Source organism: Typopeltis vanoorti, chromosome 10 (assembly GCF_054136105.1).
Source record: "Typopeltis vanoorti isolate ZY-2024b chromosome 10, IOZ_Tvanoo_1.0, whole genome shotgun sequence".
In the NCBI taxonomy this organism is placed as follows: Eukaryota; Metazoa; Arthropoda; class Arachnida; order Uropygi; family Thelyphonidae; genus Typopeltis; species Typopeltis vanoorti.
The window spans coordinates 140,346,640-140,365,840 of record NC_143558.1 but is presented as its reverse complement, the minus strand read 5'-3'; the positions used below and the strand labels follow the sequence as shown (position 1 = coordinate 140,365,840).

Below are 19,201 nucleotides of genomic sequence, written 5' to 3'. Positions count from 1 at the left end.
CTGATCCCACTATAGCCCCCCTCCCCTCCCCCCCCCCAGAAGGCTTCAGCGCCCAGTGGATGGGGGGGGGGGGGCGGTGCTGCTCACTTTGGGAACCTATGGACTACAGCATATAATTAAATCCAAGGTCAAAACTTGTCCTGAAAGAAAATATTAAAATGGTTTCTAAAAAAATGTTACATATTGTCTTCCTGAAATGGTTAAAAAATCTGACTGTTTAGCCCCCCCCCCCCCCCCAGATATATGGATTGCCAAAAATTCATAAACCCACTAACTCTCTCCATTCCATAGTAGGTGTAACTGACTCCTCCTCTTTTAATAAGTTACCCAAACAGTTAGCTAAATCCTTAACTCCACTTACTGGTCATTCTTCATCTTATATAAAAATTTCCACTCGTTTCAAATATTTAATCCAAAATTTAGTTTTAATTAATAATGATAACATCATAAGTTTTGATGTTAGCCCCCAATATCATTGATCTTTTTAATTTTTCCATTCATTCTGGCTACTTCACTACAAACTACATAGCCAACAGCACGCATTTTTAAACAGATTGAGAGTACAGTTTTGGGCTTCTCTCTTCCCTTCCCCTACAGCTAATTTTTATATGGAGCATTTTGAAAAACAGTCATGTGGCAAAGCAGAGAGCACATCAATGTATCTCACACCATCTATCTGGCAAAGATACATTGATGTGCTCTCTGCTTTGCCACATGACTCAGACACATTAGACTCCATCCTCGATCTCAACAGGCAGCCCCCCCACACACACACATAGATCCAGTTCATTATAGAAAAAGAAAACAATAATAGCCTGTCTTCCCTACATCACCCATTTTCTGAACAGCACCTTTTTTTCTCAGTTTACAGAAAATACACCCACACAGATGCATACACAAACCTTCCCATCATCCTCCCCCTCTCACCAATATGATACTATCAAAACCCTTGTCAATAGAGCCTTCAGTCTCTGTTCTGTCAAAGCTGAACCCCCCCCCCCCTTTATTTGCCAGACCTTCTTCTCTAATGGTTATGATACTAAAATATTACTAAATCAATTATTTTTCCTCTTTAAGCTAGAGTGAGAATTCCTCAAATCCCTCTCAACATGTACGAGGATGGTCTGAAAAGTTCTCGGCCTCGACCATAGATGGCAGCACTATTGGCAAGATTTTTTTTTTTCTAAGTTAGTACATCTGTCATAAGCATCCATGTGAATTGCAAGTGATTCTATCAAGTAGTTTGTTTTATACAGCTGGTTGAAGCAAAAGTGTTGTCTATATCCCTTGAAATGGATAAAATTGAATATCGTGCGGTTATAAAATTCTTTGTGAAAGAAGGTTTAACGGCAAAAGAAATTCATTCGAAGTTCATAAAACTTTATGGACACTCTTCTCCTTCGTTTTGACAATTAGGAAATGGACTGTCGAGTACAAATGTGGCCATACCAGCTTTGAAGATGATTCATGTGAAGTACATCCAAAAAGTGTAACAACCCAGAAATCATTGATCAAGTGCACGATATGGTATTGGATGACCGGCGAGTCAAAGTGTGTGAAATTACTGAGACTATAGGCATTTCAAAAGAACGTGTAGGATATATTTTGCATGAAGAATTGCAAATGAAAAAGCTTTGTGCAAGATGGGTGCAGTGCTTGCTCACAGCAGATCAAAACGCACTCACATGAAAATCTCTGAACAGTACTTGGAACATTTTAACAAGAATAAAACTGATTTTGTGCATCGATTTATTACTATGGATGAAACTTGAATTCACCATTACACACCAGAATCCAAACAGCAGTCAAAACAGTGGACAGAAGCCGTTTGTTCAGCTCCAAAGAAGACGAAGACAAAGTCGGTTTCATCAGCAGGAAAGGTCATGACATCGGTGTTTTGGGATGCTAAAGGCATTTTGTTTATTAATTATCTTTAAAAGGGTAAAACAATAACTGGGAAATATTATTCCAATCTTTTAACCAGACTAGACGAAAAAATTCGTGAGAAAAGACCTGGTTTGCAGAAGGAAAAAATCATCTTTTATCAGGACAAGGCACCTGTCCACAAAAGTGTTTTGGCAATAGGAAAATTAAAGGATCTGCACTATGAATTGTTGGAACAACCACACTATTCCCTAGATTTGGCTCCCTCCGACTTCTGTCTCTTCCCAAAATTAAAACTCATCCTTGCTGGTCATCGTTTTTCTTCTAATCAAGAAGAGTATTTTACAGATCCTACTGAGAACCACTACAGGGACAGGATAATGGGCTGGAGCATCGCTGGAATAAATGTATTAGTCTTAAGGAAGATTATGTTGGAAAAAAAAAAAAATTATAAATTCGTTTTTCCATTGTTAGGCTGAGAACTTTTCAGACCACCCTCGTAGACTGTAGTAATGCTATCATTGCTCCTTACATCTGGGGTGCCTCAGAAAAAAATAGCCAGAACTCTAAAATAATAATAATAAAAAAAGAGTACAATATCTGCACCACATTCAAACCTCATCTGAAGTTGGTACCCTCATCTGCTTTACATAGGATCCTCTAACTATCTCCTCTCTCTGTTCCAGGTGTTTACAGTGTTCTTTGTTCTTGCAACTTATTCTTATGGTCATACTGGGAGAGCTACTAACATCTGATCTGTCTAGAAGAACACAAAAAATACATCAGAAATACAATGTAACCATACATATTCAACTTCCCAAGATTTGAGAAACTTTAATTCTTCAGCCTCCTGCCCAATAACTAAAGCTAGCCAACAGCACTCATAGAGGAGGCCTCTCATAGGACTTTGGGCTTTCTGTCTAATTTTTCCACTTAGTGTTTTGTGCAGTTTTAATATTGTTTACCTGATGAGACAAAATATAGGATTGATTAAACTTGTGTTTAATTATATATATGTGCTGTATTCATTCCATTAAACCTTCAATAATCTCCTTTATTGGAACTGATTGTATTAAAATGTATTAGTTTTATTGATTGTAGAGAGGATTGCTAAAGGAATTTGTTTCCTTTGTTTGTTGTTTACTGACTGCAGTGAAAAGCTCTGTTTAATCATAGAGAGGATTAGAAAGAAATTTGTTTCCTTTGTTTTACTTGTTGTGGATATTCAATTCAAACTAATGAGTGTGAGAGTGTGTTTTTTTTTAAACAATTTTCTTAATGTAAATAACCATGATTGTATAGTTATTTAATTATTGAACATTGTTTCTTTTGTATTATAATTTCTCCTGTCTTATTTTAGAGATAAAGATAAGTAAATGTAATATATGAGAACCTGTGTAGCTTAGTGGAGGTGGTGTGTGTCCATGGTGCTAGGCCACCCTGTGAAAGAAATAGCATCCTAAGTTTGATTTTAGTTGCTGACTAGAGGAATTTTTTCTACGCTTTTTTCCGACTAGTTCTGAAGTAAGTCGATCTTTGGCATGGACAACAAGTGTTTTTTTTCCCCTCTCAGATAGTCTAGTTTTTCATCCCGTAAACTCAAGAAAATTAACTGGCAGTATTTCTGACAGTAAACATAATGTTACAACTAGTGATCACAAAATGCTGCCACTTGTTAGCCACCTCTCTTCACTGAATGTCGGTGTAATTAGTGATAGTTTTGGGCCAGCTATCTCTGGACTACCAGTGGAGATTGAAGAATAAAAGGCATTATCGGATAACAAAGCTACAATAATTTGGGAAAAAGTAGTATTATTTTCAAGGTAAATGAATAGTTGGAATATTTAAATGCTACTTGTGGTATGGACCTGATCTGTAATGTATAAATTGTAGCCTTGTAAGTTTGATATACACAGTGTGCCTGTTAAGTAATGAGATTGACTTTTTTAAATACAGCCCTTTGAATAAAAGTAACAAACATGCCTATAGTTTGTTATTAGAAGTGTTGTAATTGCAGGTGCAACTTTCAAGTCATGTGACAGTCGTTTTTCTGTGGCTATCGCTGAAGTGTGTGAGTGGAGCATGTCAGAAGTTGCATCAAAGAGAAAAGATCTGTGATAAAATTTTATTGTAAATTAGAAAAAACTACTAAAGAAGTGTTTCAAGATCTAAAAAAAGTTTATAGTGATGACTGTCTGAGCTACTCACAGGTATTCCACTGGTTTTCAACGCTTAAAAAGGGGAGGGAGTCCTTGGAGGACGGCTGTGGACGGCCAGTTTCTGCACGGACAAATTTTCATAACATGAAAATGTGATGAAAGCTGGGGAAATTGTTGTCCATGAATAACCACTAGGCTTTTGTTGTACAGCTTGGTGTCGGTAAGGAAATGACCAAATTAATCTTAGAAAGAAATTTGCACAAGAGGAAGATTTGTTCAAGGTTTGTGGCGCACATGTTGTCACATGAACAGAAAGAGCACCAGGTTGCATGTCGTCAAAATTTCATACATGCATTTGATCAAGATTGTAATGTGTTGCAAAGAATTATCACCAGTGATGAAAATTGGTGTTTTCAGTTTAATCTGGAAATGAAATGAAATGCCAGAGCATGGAATGTCTTCTTCCTGGTAGAAGAAAGGCTGCAAATGGTCATTGTTTCTTTCAGTGCTGCTGGAATTATCCACCGTGAATTTATTCCTGATGGCACCACAGAATTATTATTAATAATAATATTAATACTCACCAATAATAATTGGTGAGTATTATTTAGGAGTAATGCAATGTCTATGCCCACATGCGACATGTCAGGAAAGAACTATTCCACAGCAACAATTGGTTTCTGTTGCATGACAATGTGCTCCCCCCCCCCCATTTGCCTGATTTGCCTACAGCAGACTTTTTCCACTTCCCAAACATTGAAAACATCCAAAACAGTGCAATCCAGTCACTGAAGGAGATTCCCGTTTGTGGAGTTGGGTGGAAATTATTTTGAATCTATGTAATTGACAATTCCAATATATAGTTATTTGTTTTGATATAATTGTTGTCTCATTACTTAACAGGCATACTGTGTATGTGGTTTTGAATAAGTGAGGACAAAATAAATACATATCAGCAAAAAACAGAGAGGTTTACTGATTACTCATCTCAGTTTTGCAAATGTGTCTTGAAGGTTTTTTGTTTTTCAAACCAGTAATGTATGAATAATTTTATTTGTATTTCACTGGTGAAAGCTCTTCAATTTCTGTGTCTCTATGTCCCAGGAATTTTATCTTTATTTCTATAATTGTCTGCTTCGATACACAGTCTTTTGTTTCACTTAACTTCCTCTTTTAGCTGTAAATAAATCCAACTGCTGGCTTGATGGGCCCATCATAGCTTCATGATAGTCCCATTAGCTAGAACTTCGAGGGATCCTAATGAATTTTCATCCATCAGGCATTCTCTACTAATTCCAGTACTGCCTTATGTGTGCCAATGCCACTTCCATGTCAAAGGCAAAAAGAAAAGTTTAACAGAAACAAATTGGTAGTAAAAACCAGTAAAAGTTATTACCATATTTTGCTATTCTGTATGGCTTGTTGTTCTTCAGTGTCATTCCCTAGAAGGTGGTTTGCAACCATCGTCACGAAACTTTTTATGGCTTCTTATATAATTAAAATAAATAATAATTGATTAAGAAAGAACAAACATTCATTTATTCCTTTATTTGTAGTTGGAAGCACGAAGACGCAATACTCTGAAGAATTTCCATTACTTTATTTCCAAAACTAGATTGTGTGTTCACAACTTACCTCCAAATGTTGATGATAGGATGTTATATAGGATATTTCTTCGTGCTGCAGGACCAAAGTCACAGATCATAGAGGTAATTATTTTGCCCAAATGTAAATAGGTACTAATAAACAATTGAAAAGTTGTTTTAATTGTTCCCTTTCCACCTAAAATTTAAGTGAAACATAATTGTACAAAATACGTATTGCATTTTATCTTCTCCAACTCTAAAACTAATAACCTCCCAAATAAAAATCTAAAGTGTAGTATTAAAACTATCAATTTACATACCATCATGCTAGTTCTAAGTTGTACATCTTAGAATCCTTAAAGGCTAGCATTTCTGTTGGCTTCTAGAAATATCAAACAGGAAACAACTGCTTGAGAAATGCTTGGGTTTTTTGATGACCTAACTATGTTTTTAAAAGTGTAATATTCTAAATTCAGGACCTACTGAGTTATGTAATTACAGAGCTGCTAGGTACTTATTTTTGCATATTGAAGAGGAGTTTCATTCCTTGAATGTATGTATCGTTCTTCTCATATACTTAGAAATCACTGCTTATACATTGAAAAATAGAAATATAAATAGAAGACTAATATTATGATGATCACAATAAAAATGAATATTTTCAGTGTAATTGAATGTGACTCAATGCTGCTTCCTGTCATACTTCTGAAAAATTGAGCATTATCAATCAAGAACTGGAATATCTTTGACTTCCTACATACCAACAAAGCTGGTATGGTTGGAAGTCAACTGAATAAATTTATATGGAATAAGAGAGAAATTAGACAAAACTAAATTAGCTGTATACAATACATAGTTCAAGCCAATTTTAACTTATGGATATGAGAGCTGGGTTAGAAATAAAATACTTGACCAAAGACTAGAGACCACAGATATGAGAGTCCTAGGAAAGATTAGGGGCATGAACAGATGACATCAATGGTAATATCATATTGAAAACGAGGATATTAAGAAAGAACTTGATATTGTTAGCAACCAGGGATGTCTCAGCAGAGCTAATCTCAGGTGATATGGTCACTTAAACAGAATGGGAGAGGAAAAATTAGCAAAAAAAGTATTCTCTGCCAGGTTGTCGGGAAAAAGACCCAAAGGAAGACCAAGACATAGGTGGATTGATACAGTAAAAAGTGCCTTAGAAGAGAGATATATAAGATATGATAATATTGGAGTCTTGACAGTTAATAGATTGATTTGGAGGAAAATTGTAGATAGGAAGTTAGTGGTGATGTAAGTTTTTCATGTAGTACTATCATATCCTGTACACCCCTTGAGGATACATATCAGGAATTTGATAATGATGAGAATTGAAATCTCGTTTGACTTCTAAGATATTAAATAACTGTAGCTTCTATCTTGTCCTCCTCAAGAGGACATTACAAGGGTTTGTCATTCTTATGTCAAGAGTTTATCAGAAAAGCCATCCAGTGTAATCTGTAATCTTCAAGTCTCCTTCTATTCTGTTTGCAAGTTAGATGGTGTTTTTATAGTCTCTAAAAAATTAACTTTTTCTTGGGTTCTTTGCTTTTGTGATCCTCATAATATGGATGGACTGGTTGATTCACAATGGTACGTTTAGAAGAAAGCCAGGATCGAGTTGAATAAATAAGTCTTCGGATCGTGTCATATATCTCAAACACTGTCCTTTAAAAAGCACTAGAGTACTTCATAAAAGCTGTTTTTTTTTAATATAAAGATTGTATTAAGATCGGTAAAGAAAAACCTAGACAAAATACAAGCAAAAGCATCCAAGATTATCATTGGTGCAGTCTCATCCACTAACAACATCAGAGCCCAACAGGAATGTGGGCTTGACCTGCTGGAGGACAGACGAAAATTTGCCACCATAAAATTCATAAATAATATCAGAAGCTACCAAAGTGATCATGTCTCCCTAAAAACCTATGAACATTGGAACCAAATTTGCAGACTTCACAGATCATCGACTTTACAATATGATGACACTATCAGGAAAGAAATAGGTCTTGATCAGCTAAATGTCCACATAAACAAAGAACCTCTATTTTCCAGTCCTTTACCTTCAAATACCTTCATAAATCTAAACCTTACCAAACTCTGTACAAAAAAAGAACCAAAAGAAATGCTTAAAGAAAAAGGCCTAAATACCATCAACCTTCTTTCATCCTCCAAACAGGTTATTTGTTATACCGATGGATCATCAGACACCAATATGATTAATGGAGGCGCTGGTGTTCTCCTTCTACTCCCGAAAGGTGAAAAACTTTCAATAAAAGTTGGATCTGGGAGAATCGCTTCCAATTTTACCAGCGAACTCTACGCAATAATTAAAGCACTAGAAGCCTACTTAAATCTATCATCATCTCAACAATCTGAAGGAATTATAATTTACAGTGACTCAAGATCAGCTATGGAGGCAATCAAAAATGGCAATACCAAGCTCACACAAGACATCCATAAACTCTTAAATCATCTAAAGTGTTTAGGTAAAAGTTGCATTCTACAATGGATTCCTGCTCATGTAGGCATTGATCACAACGAAGCAGCTGATAAATTAGCAAAAGAGGCCAGAGAACTCAACCAAGAAACTCATATGATAACTCTTGCTGATGCCAATGCACTAGCAAAAGCTAAACTAATTCCATTGAAATCAGTGATACAACATCAAATTCCCGAGATCAATGCTGACAGAAGGACCTCCACTACGATAGCAAGACTACGAACAGGACATTATAGAGGAATGAAGATCAATACAGATGATACGAGAACATATAGAAACTGCAACAACTGCCCCAATACGGAACTGACACCCACTCACATCTTTACCTGTCCAGCAATTACAGCAGCCTTGCAAGAAATAGATCCTAATCCTGAACAACAGCTCTATACAAACAAAATCACAGACATAGCCAAAGCAGTACGAGGAGCGCACGGAAACATCTAAGACTCTTCAAAGGACAAGACAACAACAACATTGTATTAAGAGAAAGCTTTGATTCACCAGCCTAATTAAGAATGATCTCTTCTAAACTTTCATAGTTTTGGGAAGTGATTTTACTTCCCAAAATTTTTTTTGGGAAGTAAAATCTTTATTTTTTCTATTACTGATTCCTGGTTTAATTCTTTCATTATTTCTTCATTTCTTTTGTGATTGAATAGAGTATACTTTGCAGTTTTTCTGATAAACTTCATTTTAGCTGTTGTTAATCTTTGTTTGTCTTTTTGTTTTATTGTCCAGATTTTACTTCCATACAATAGGGACTGGTAGGGCTAATGTATTGTATACTTTTAGTCTGGTTTATTTTTGAACTAGGCTAGGTTTAAATATAGAGTTAATTACACCTGTTATTTTTAAATATTATGCAATTTTTGTGTATATCTTTGTCATTTTCATACGTAATCTTACATCCTAGGCAGTTAAAATGAATTCACCTGTTCTAAAATCTTGGGTATGAGTTTCCGGTCTTTTCCCTAATGCTTGTACAGAGTCTTCTAGCTTTTGCTTGGATTGTCAGTAGGTTTAACAGACTGTCTTTGTATCTGGTCTTCCATCATAGTAATTTTTCATTCCATGTTCTTTTATATGGTCAATATCCTTTTATTCGATTTATACTGAGAGACCAAGTTCTCCTGAGATGGTGTCATGGTTAATGGTTTCTTCTACTCAGATTTCCCTCCCAATGCAGGAGTACCTCAGGGTTTTGTTCTTTCACCCACTCTCTTCCTCTTGTATATTATATATATTTTATTGTTATTTATATATATTTATTGATCTATTTAATATATTTCTTAAAATATATTTATTACGTAATAATAATAATATATATTATTATTATTATTATATCATCACCAAATATAGATGTAATTTTTCTGTGTGTATGTGTGTAAGGAGAAAGGTGACACAAACATAAATAACACATTTTATTTACTTCTATTATGTCAGGATTGATGTTATGCACATGCTGTGTTATGCTGTCTTTCAGTGCAGGCAAATTATCAGGATGATCCCAATAAGCTCTGTCTTTTAGAAATCCCCAGAGCCAGAAGTCACAGGGAGGGTCAGATCAGGTGAACGAGGTGGTCATGCAGTGGGAAACACGTTGCGGATCACCCTGGCTTCTTGAAGAACCTCCTGTACAGATTGACCAATGTGTGTGTGGGGGGGGGAGGGGGGATCCTTCATGAAAATGACTGAATCCATGCACAGGCATTGCTGTAGCTGTGGCACAACAAAATTGTTCATATTGGGATACCTCTCAACAGAAACTGAGCACACCTAAAGATGCCTAAAAGACAGGGCTTATCCGGATCATCTTGATAACTTGCCTGCACTGAAAGACAGCATAACACAGCATGTGCATAACATCAATCCTGACATAATGGAAGTAAATAAAAATGTGTTATTAAGTAACCTTGGGTACAAAGGAATTGGTTGGATTGCATATAGGTTTTGTGTAGTCTTGAGGCTAACTTTCACAGCTACATTCAGGTGAAAGTCAGCCTCATCTCCTTACAAAATCATTCACAGCTGCACAGTGTCCAACTCCACTCACACAAGGAATGTTAAATTGAATGAGTTGACTTTCCAAGTCCTATGGGTGCAATTCCTGTGTCAGGGTTATCTTGAATGAATAGAAATATAGACAGAATCTTCCATAGTTTTCTGGACAGCTGTGTGAGACATATCCATGTCTTGATACAGCATGTGCACTGCAAGAACCAATGCTGTTATTCATGGTTCTGCTCAACAATGGCAGTAGTGTTAAGTTCTGAATAAAACTAAAACTGGTTAACTTATAATTTCTTCAGAGCTTAACATGCATTTTAAAACTTTGCACATACTGATATGTCAAGCAGATAAAATTAAATGTAAAGGTGCCAGACAAGTTAGTAATTTTAGAATTCTGTTATTTATCCCTTGATATTATAATGTATTTTGTTGTGATTAAATCCACTGCATAAGCTTTGCTAAAAATAGCATGCGTGTTTGTGCACTACTGAGTGAAGGTCTAACAGATCGAAGATCGATTGCCATGGGCAATGCACGTGCGCCAGAGTATGCATTGGCCGTGAGGGGAAGGCACGCGACTAACCCCCCCCCCCCCCCACCACCACCACCAAAGAGATTACTAGGGGAGAATTTGGCTCTAGTGATGGGAGTTGTACTTTGACATAAGCAAGGAAGGAAAAGGAGATGATGTAGTATGGAAGTGTAGGGGCACGTAATTTAAAAAGGCAACGCAGCGCCGGACAGGGGCATTTTCTCTTGTTCGTGGGATCCTCTGACAGAGTCCCTTGCCGGTCATTCGTCTGCTCTTCTGGGAGTCACGGTGCCCTGATGTTCGTCCCGGTGACTTGGACGGAACGCTGAGCCACAAGTGAGGAAAGAGTGCCAAGCAGTCCTTGAGAATCTGTCGATAGAAAGTTCATCCAGAGGAGCTGAGGTCCGGTATGCAGTATAGACAGCCGAGCTTTGCTTAAACTTGGTGACCAGTGAACGGCAAGCGCACGTCTTCAGTATCCGAGATTCATCTAGCCCAAATCTGATGAGAAGGAAACAGCAGGTCAAACGGAACCAGGAACAAATCTGAAGGTGAAGCTGTATTGAGATGTGTATGATTTTCCAGCAGATCCCAGCTGGGTGGTAACATAGAAATGTTTTCTTTGTTCAATGAAAGTGTGCAGAAAGAGTCATTGTAAATTTTAATAGAATGTTTAAGCCTAGAATATTGTGATTTCACGTAAGGACTCTAGAAACATAGTTTAGAAAGACAGACTAAAATTCCAAGACATGAATGTAGAAATTAGAGCATGACCTGAACGTCTGCGAAGTCGCACAACCTTAGTAGAATTGTGTCATTAATCTTTGTATTGCCTTTGATTGTTATTGTAGATTTGATACCTGTGCTTGTTAAGATAGAATTAGAGAAATTGAGTGTGCATATTTTATCTGACATTGACATTGAAGTTAGTGCATGATAGAGTTAACCTTAACAGTATTGAGTCATTAGCCTTTGTTTCACCTTTCTTTGAGTGCCATGTGGAACTGATATCTAAGCTTGTTAAGATAAAATTAGAGAGATTGAGTGCTTATGATTTATCTGAAATTGATATTGAAGTAAATGTATGTCTGAGTTATCCATGACCTGTAAATTGTTTAGTGTATAATTAAATGTTTAACAGTTGCCTGCCTGAAATCATTTTCTACTCCACCCCCATAAAGATCGAACCACAGCGGTATGCATTTTGGAAGGGAGGTCATGATTGTAGACTGAGATAGGGATAAATTTGAGACTTGAGTTATTTTATATAAGACACAGAAATTAAGGATACAGTTCAGAGCTCGGTACTGGTTCTTTGATTCTTCACTGTTTGAAAATCTAGAACTTAGGGTGGTGCAGCTAAAATAGAAGTTTTCCCTGAGTCCGAAGAAAGAGTCAGCATCAGCTCAGAAACAAAAGAATTGCCATTGTCTGGTGGGAATCTCTTTGCTTTCAACCCACGAACCATATCCTTCTAGTAAAATACGGCCCCAAGTTAAGAGTAAGATTAAAGCACATAAAAGAAGTGAGATAAGGGAAGGAAGAGACATAATTTGACCATAAAATAGACTAACAATAGAAAGGGGAATGTAACAATGCTGCAGCCGACAGGATTTGATTTCTAAGAAAAATTAAAGGAAATCAAAGTGGACAGGTTGTAGAAAAGGATCAGGCAAGCCAAACATTAAGAACTTTGAAATTTAAGTATTATAACAAGTGTGATTGACATATCACTATGGCTCTAGCATCTAGTACAGATATTGACGATAATGAATTCTTTAGAACCATTAATCCACAACAGGTGTTTCCACAGTTCTCTGGGGAGGAGACAGATGATGTTCATGCATTTTTTTGCTACGTCGAGGAACTCAGGAAAATTGGAAGATGGACAGACCTTCAGCTCCTCACACTGCTATGTAGTAAGCTGGTAGGAAAGGCAAAAGGCTTTCTCTACTCATCACTAGTTCTGAACAGAACCCTAGGTTATTCAAAATTTAAACAGATTCTAATGTCCCAGTTTTGAAAAATGAGAAGCGTAGGACCCAACCTATGGAAACTACAGAGGGTAATACAGAAGGATAGAGAAAGCACATCAGACTTTTATAATAGACTGCTGATGATTGCATGCATCCTAAATGTCTCGACTGAGGACAAGTCCCATTTAGACTGGGCTGTCTTCCAGCATTTTAGACAAGGGGTGAGGCAAGAACTGAGAGAAACAGCCTTCAGAAGAAATATAACCAACTTGGAGGGATGCTACCAGGCGGTAAAGGAAAGAGAGCAAATGCTAGGAGACATTTGTCCCGCAATTGCCACCAGATTCGTCAACCTTATTAAAGAGGAGAAAGAAATGAGTGATCACCTGGATACTGAGAAAGCAGGTCGAGAACAGAAGGAAAAACACAAAAATCTAAAAGGAAGATAGAGTTGAACCTATCAATCAAATATCGGCAAGCAGTTTACATCAGAGTGAGGTTCAGTCTATTATCAAACAGAAGGTTGAGCGATTGCAACAACCTTTGATGGAATGCCTCGACAAGGTGCTTAGCCGTCTGACAACAGCCTCTGCAAGAGGCCAATGTCCTCCAAATGAAAAAACCCAGAGTTAATTCGTAAGGAGATCAAAAGAATGCAACAGCCTTTACTTGATAAATTAGACACTGTGATGCTGAAGCTGGCAGGAATATCTAATCGAGATCTTGAAGAATTGCCCTTGACCTCAGAAGGGGGCACTGAGAGAATTGATAGGAGAAGAGTACCTCCCAAATGTTTCACTTGCAACAGAATTGTGCACTTTGCGCGCAATTGTTACATTAAGAAAGTGCACTCCAAGAGGAATTATCAGGAAGAATCGAGATCTCACGTATACGTCAGTCAGACCTGTGGAAAAGGTCCACGAGATCAAAGACAGTCGTTTGGGTTAATGGTAGAAGGAAAGATTTGTGGGAAAGACTTCAGAGCTTTAGTAGATACTGGCTCCGAAACCTCGATCATTTCTGAAAGGTACTTCAGGGAACTAGATCCCTATGTGATGAAGAGGGTCACATCTTTAAGAAACCTATTAGACTGTCAGGAATATTCCCTGTGTCAATTTATGCATCCAAGAGGGTAAGATTGAAGATAATATTAGCAGAACACAACATGTGTGCCCAGGACTTCTCTCCCACACATGGAGCTGATACTTGGAGATGATTTCCTGAACAAATGCCAATTCTCGTGTAATTACACCAGAAGGGAAATGACTCTCCTTGGAAAGAAGATAGCAGCTAGAAAGATAAAGGGATCATGTTACTTAGTTGAAGGAAAGTACTTAATCAACACCAAGCCCCCATGTAAGGATGAATCAGTTCGAGTTAAGAAGAACAGAGACAACATCATAACAGGTCATCTAAGATCAGATGAGATGACCTCGAATAAAGATGTTATAGCGAGTAAAAGTCAGAACAACATATATTGTGGGGGTAACAGGAATAAATTGTGTTAGTATGACTAATAAAAGAGAAAGGTTGAACGATGATGATAAAAGGAGCACTAGCTCACCACCTCCGACTTATCACAATAGAAACTGGCATTTTAGTTTTACCCAAGGGAAACATCAACAAGGGATGCAATATCCTAGGAAAGGAGTCGGAAGCTCGCAGACACTGAGGTTAGAAAAGACAAAATGGGATAACTCTAGAGAAAATGTGAGAAAGACCTATAAGGGAAAATATTTTTTTTGAGAGGGTGAGCCTTTGTTAAGTTCTGAATAAAACTAAAACTGGTTAACTTATAATTTCTTCAGAGCTTAACGTGCATTTTAAAACTTTGTACATACTGATATGTCAAGCAGATAAAATTAAATGTAAAGTTGCCAGACAGGTTAATAATTTTAGAATTCTGTTATTTTTCCCTTGATATTATAATGTATTTTGTTGTGATTAAATCCACTGTATAAGCTTTGCTAAAAATAGCATGAGTATTTGTGCACTACTGAGTGAAGGTCTAACAGATCGAAGATCGATTGCCATGGGCAATGCACGTGCGCCAGAGTATGCATTGGCCGTGAGGGGAAGGCACACGACTAACCCCCCACCACCACTAAAGAGATTACTAGGGGAGAATTTGGCTCTAGTGATGGGAGTTGTACTTTGACATAAGCAAGGAAGGAAAAGGAGATGACGTAGTACGGAAGTGTAGGGGCATGTAATTTAAAAAGGCAACGCAGCGCCGGACTGGGGTGTTTTCTCTCGTTCGTGGGATGAACCTCTGCCAGAGTCCCTTGCCGGTCATTCGTCTGCTCTTGTGGGAGTCATACTCTCCATGTCCCGATGTTCATCCCAGTTTCTTGTGCGAAGTATCGAGCCACAAGTGAGGAAAGAGTGCTGAGCAGTCTTTGAGAATCTGCCAATAGAAAGTTCATCCAGCGGAGCTGAGGTCCGGTATGCAGTATAGACAGCCGAGCTTTGCTTAAACTTGGCGACCAGTGAACGGCAAACGCATGTCTTCAGTGTCCGAGATTCATCTAGCCTGAATCTGACGAGAAGGAAACAGCAGGTCGAACGGAACCAGGAACAAATCTGAAGGTGAAGCTGTGTCAAGATGTGTGTGATTTTCCAGCAGTTCCCAACTGGGTGGTAACATAGAAACATTTTCTTTGTTCATTGAAAGTGTGCAGAAAGAGTGATTGCAAACTTTAATAGAACGTTTAAGCCTAGAATATATTTTATCTGAAATTGACATTGAAGTTAGTGCATGATAGAGTTATCCTTAACAGTATTGAGTCATTAACCTTTGTTTCACCTTTGTTCGAGTGTCATGTGGAACTGATACCTAAGCTTGTTAAGATAGAATTAGAGAGATCGAGTGCTTATGATTTATCTGAAATTGATATTGAAGTAAATGTATGTCTGAGTTATCCATGACTTGTAATTTGTTTAGTGCATAATTAAATGTTTTCTTTTGATTTAACAATTGCCTTGCCTGAAATCATTTTCTGCTACACTCCCCCATAAAGATCGAACCACAGCGGGAGGCATTTTGGAATGGAGGTCACGACTGTAGATTGAGATAGGGATAAATTTGAGACTTGAGTTATTTTATATAAGACACAGAAATTAAGGATACAGTTCAGAGCTCGGTACTGGTTCTTTGATTCTTCAACGTTTGAAAATCTGGAACTTAGGATGGTGCAGCTAAAATAGAAGTTTTCCCTGAGTTCGAAGAAAGAGCCAGCATTAAATCAGAAACAAAGGAATTGCCATTGTCTGGTGGGAATCTCTTTGCTTTCAACCCACGAACCATATCCTTCTAGTAAAATACGGCCCCAAGTTAAGAGTAAGATTAGAGCACATAAAAGAAGTGAGATAAGGGAAGGAAGAGACATAATTTGACTATAAAATAGACATAACAATAGAAAGGGGAGACGTAACAGTAGCAACTTCATTCACTTGTTGTGAGCTACTTGGTTTGCAACCTCTGCCAGGTCTAACTCCCAACGATATCATTTCTTCAAAACAACTAATCATTCGTCATAGAGCATATGGAGATAGTGGACCTCTTTGACATTTGTTCAGGTGTCAAAATTCATGGAGTGCAGCAATAGTATTGCAGTTGTTTAAGTGGTATAGCTTCATAATACCTAAAAGACAACTCCATTCACAACCCATTCCTCTTATTCTAAAGTATGTTTTTAAAAGTAAGACTGAGAGAAAAGGATTTTTTCTGAGAAATGACACAAGATTGAGTTTTGTAAGCATAGCTGAGCTCGTGATGGTGATGTCCTTCGGTTGGGAAAACTTGGGTTGAAATCTCTTCTAGGATTTGAACAATCTTTATCAGGACTTTTCAGGCGATGCTGAGTTTGCTGGTCTTATATGGAGAAAGAAGGGCTTTTCCTCTCAGCAGTTCGAGTTTTTCATCCAACAAGACAGGCAAGCCTGCCAGAAGAACACATGTAATTTACATGCATAGTAGACAAGGCAGATAAGATTAACTGCCCTAATGTAAGTAAGCATTAAGCAGGTTTCTAAGAAGCTTAGTTACGTGGCTGTTACAGACTATCGAGAATAATATGTGAAGGGAAGATGGGATGAGAAATTAATAAGTTTATCATCATCCCATTGAAGAGCGGTTTTGAGATAATTTAGAGTTATAGAAGTTTATATTTTGGAAGTTCTGATAATTTATGCAAAGCAAATTGTCAAATGTTTGTCAAAATGAGAAAGAGAAATGCAGGTATTATCTTGCAAAGCTGTTTATTGGATTATTAGTCAGCCAAAGTAAGTTGTTTATATTTAAGTAAGAGAGAGAGTAAGTGAGAGCAGAGCTTTGTGGAACATCAGCATTAGTGACAAAGTTTGAACATAATGATTAATTTACATTTAACACAATTTGCATCTAGATGGAAAGTTATCAGTCTGGTTGAAGAGTCCAAAGATGGAACACAGTATGATGGGAATCATAATTTATGAATAGGTCTTTATGCCAAATTCTATCATTTAGTAGTTAAGGTTGCAAGGTTGTCTGTTTGGAATTGTGGTGGAGCATTTGATCCATGAAAGATTTGGAGGAAATGTAAGATGATAGATCTTTTTCTCTTGCTAACACTGAAATAGAACTATCTGGGTACAAGAGATATGGAAGCATGGCTGGACAGTAGTTTTGGGAAGGGACCAGAACGTATGACTGCTATTTAGACATGATACAAGTCAAAATGACAAAAATTCTAATGGAGGAAAGATTAGTAATCTTTATAATAAAGAGGAGTTAGAAATTATAAAGGTAACATGAAAACAGAAAAGAAGAATATTTTGGATGTCTGAATTAATTAATCACTTTGAAAGATTGTTGAATAGGATAAACTGTGATAGAACAATGCTAGAAAATTTTCAAGAAATTACTTAAATGAGAAGTGTATATCAATACACTCCTCATTTCTACCACAATACTAGTGGTAGAAATAAAGATAAATACAGAAGTGGAAAATATGAAATTTCAGAAGAAATATGGAAAGATATCTGGAGGAACTAATATCTGACCAGAAATGATCAAATATGGATGTATGAAAGTTTTTCACTACATTAACTGGTGTAGTGGTGGAGACAGTTGTATAGTAGGTGTCCTCCCGCGATGAAGACATGAGTCTTCAGACTCCTTGGAGGCATCGCAAATAATATTAATATTATTGTTTTGTATTTGGTCACTTAACATTAAAACTTGAGATTTTTTTTCTTGGTTTATTAGTTGACCATATATTAATAAATGATATACACAAATTGTCAACAAGTTTCACCAGCTATTTTGTCTGGCTTCTTCAGGACAAGTATTACGGTACAATAACGTTTGCTAGTAAAAAAGAAGAATAGAGTAACATAGTCAAATAAATTAAAATTAAAACTGATGCATAACATCATGAGCATGGAGTGTGGTGTCTCGATCATTGTTTATTGAGCGCATTGCATAGTTTTTAGGAAAATGAAATTCTGGTAAGCTGAGTGAATTTATTAGGCTTTTCCAGATGTCTTTCAGAATCATTCCTTGATTTCTGTTTAGATTTTCTCCCGAACGGAGTACAACCGCAGCTTCTTTGAAGTTTCTACATTGAAAATCTTCTATATAAGGCATGGAGTGTTATCCCAATCGATAATGTGGTTAGAGATCGAGAAGTGATGGGCTAATCCTGATATGTCTGTTCTGTTGTTGTTCACGTCCCCCTATATGTTTTTTTTGAATTTCCAGGCTTCTTGATGGCCTATGTAATTTAATCCACAGGAACATGGGATGTTGTATACACCTGCATATTTGAAGAAGGCATTAATGTCTGTAGGAGATCTTAAAATGTGGCGTATAGTTTTGACAGGTTTGAGAGCAACTCTGACATTGAAAGACTTCATCAGTTTGGCTATTTTTGTTAAAACTGAGCACTCAATAAATAGTGACTGAGACACCATGCTTATGATGTTGCGAGTCAGTTTTAATTTTAATTTATTTGATTATGTTACTCTGTTCTTCTTTTTTTATTAGCAAACGTTATTGTACCGTCATACTTGTTCTGAAGAAGCCAGACAGAATAACTGGCGAAACTTGACAATTTGTGTATATCATTTAATATATAGTCAACTAATAAACCAAGAAAATAATCTCAAGTTTTAATAATAATAATTAATCAGAAGGCAGAATTCACAATGATCAGATAGAGTTTTTATAATACCCATATGACATTGCATATCTGAGCATTTCTGGTTGAATATCATCTACTCCAAATATAGACTGTGTATTGCTTGATATAACATTCTATTTACCACGTACATTAGCAAACAAATTAATCCGAAGAAGCCAAATTTTCATCAGTTTTTTGGTTTTGGTTCACTATTTTTGTTGAGTGCAGTGTGTTTTAACTCTCTCTGTGATTTATTAATAGTATTGTGCAAATAGTGTAAACAAGTTCGCATTCATAGTGTTTTATTCATTTTGTGAAGCTATAAAATGTCCAAAAAAGCATTCAAAAAATATG

At 36.8% G+C, this 19,201-nt stretch overlaps 1 protein-coding gene across 1 annotated transcript in view; it reads left to right on the top strand.

Annotated features, from left to right (window-relative positions):
* LOC150102839 (RNA-binding protein 28) overlaps positions 1–19,201 on the top strand; it is a 230,136-nt gene that overhangs the window by 153,026 nt on the left and 57,909 nt on the right. Inside the window, exon 10 of the mRNA XM_090399233.1 lies at positions 5,600–5,752. Coding sequence (XP_090255359.1) covers positions 5,600–5,752 — 153 coding nt within the window. The remainder of the gene's footprint in view (positions 1–5,599; positions 5,753–19,201) is intronic.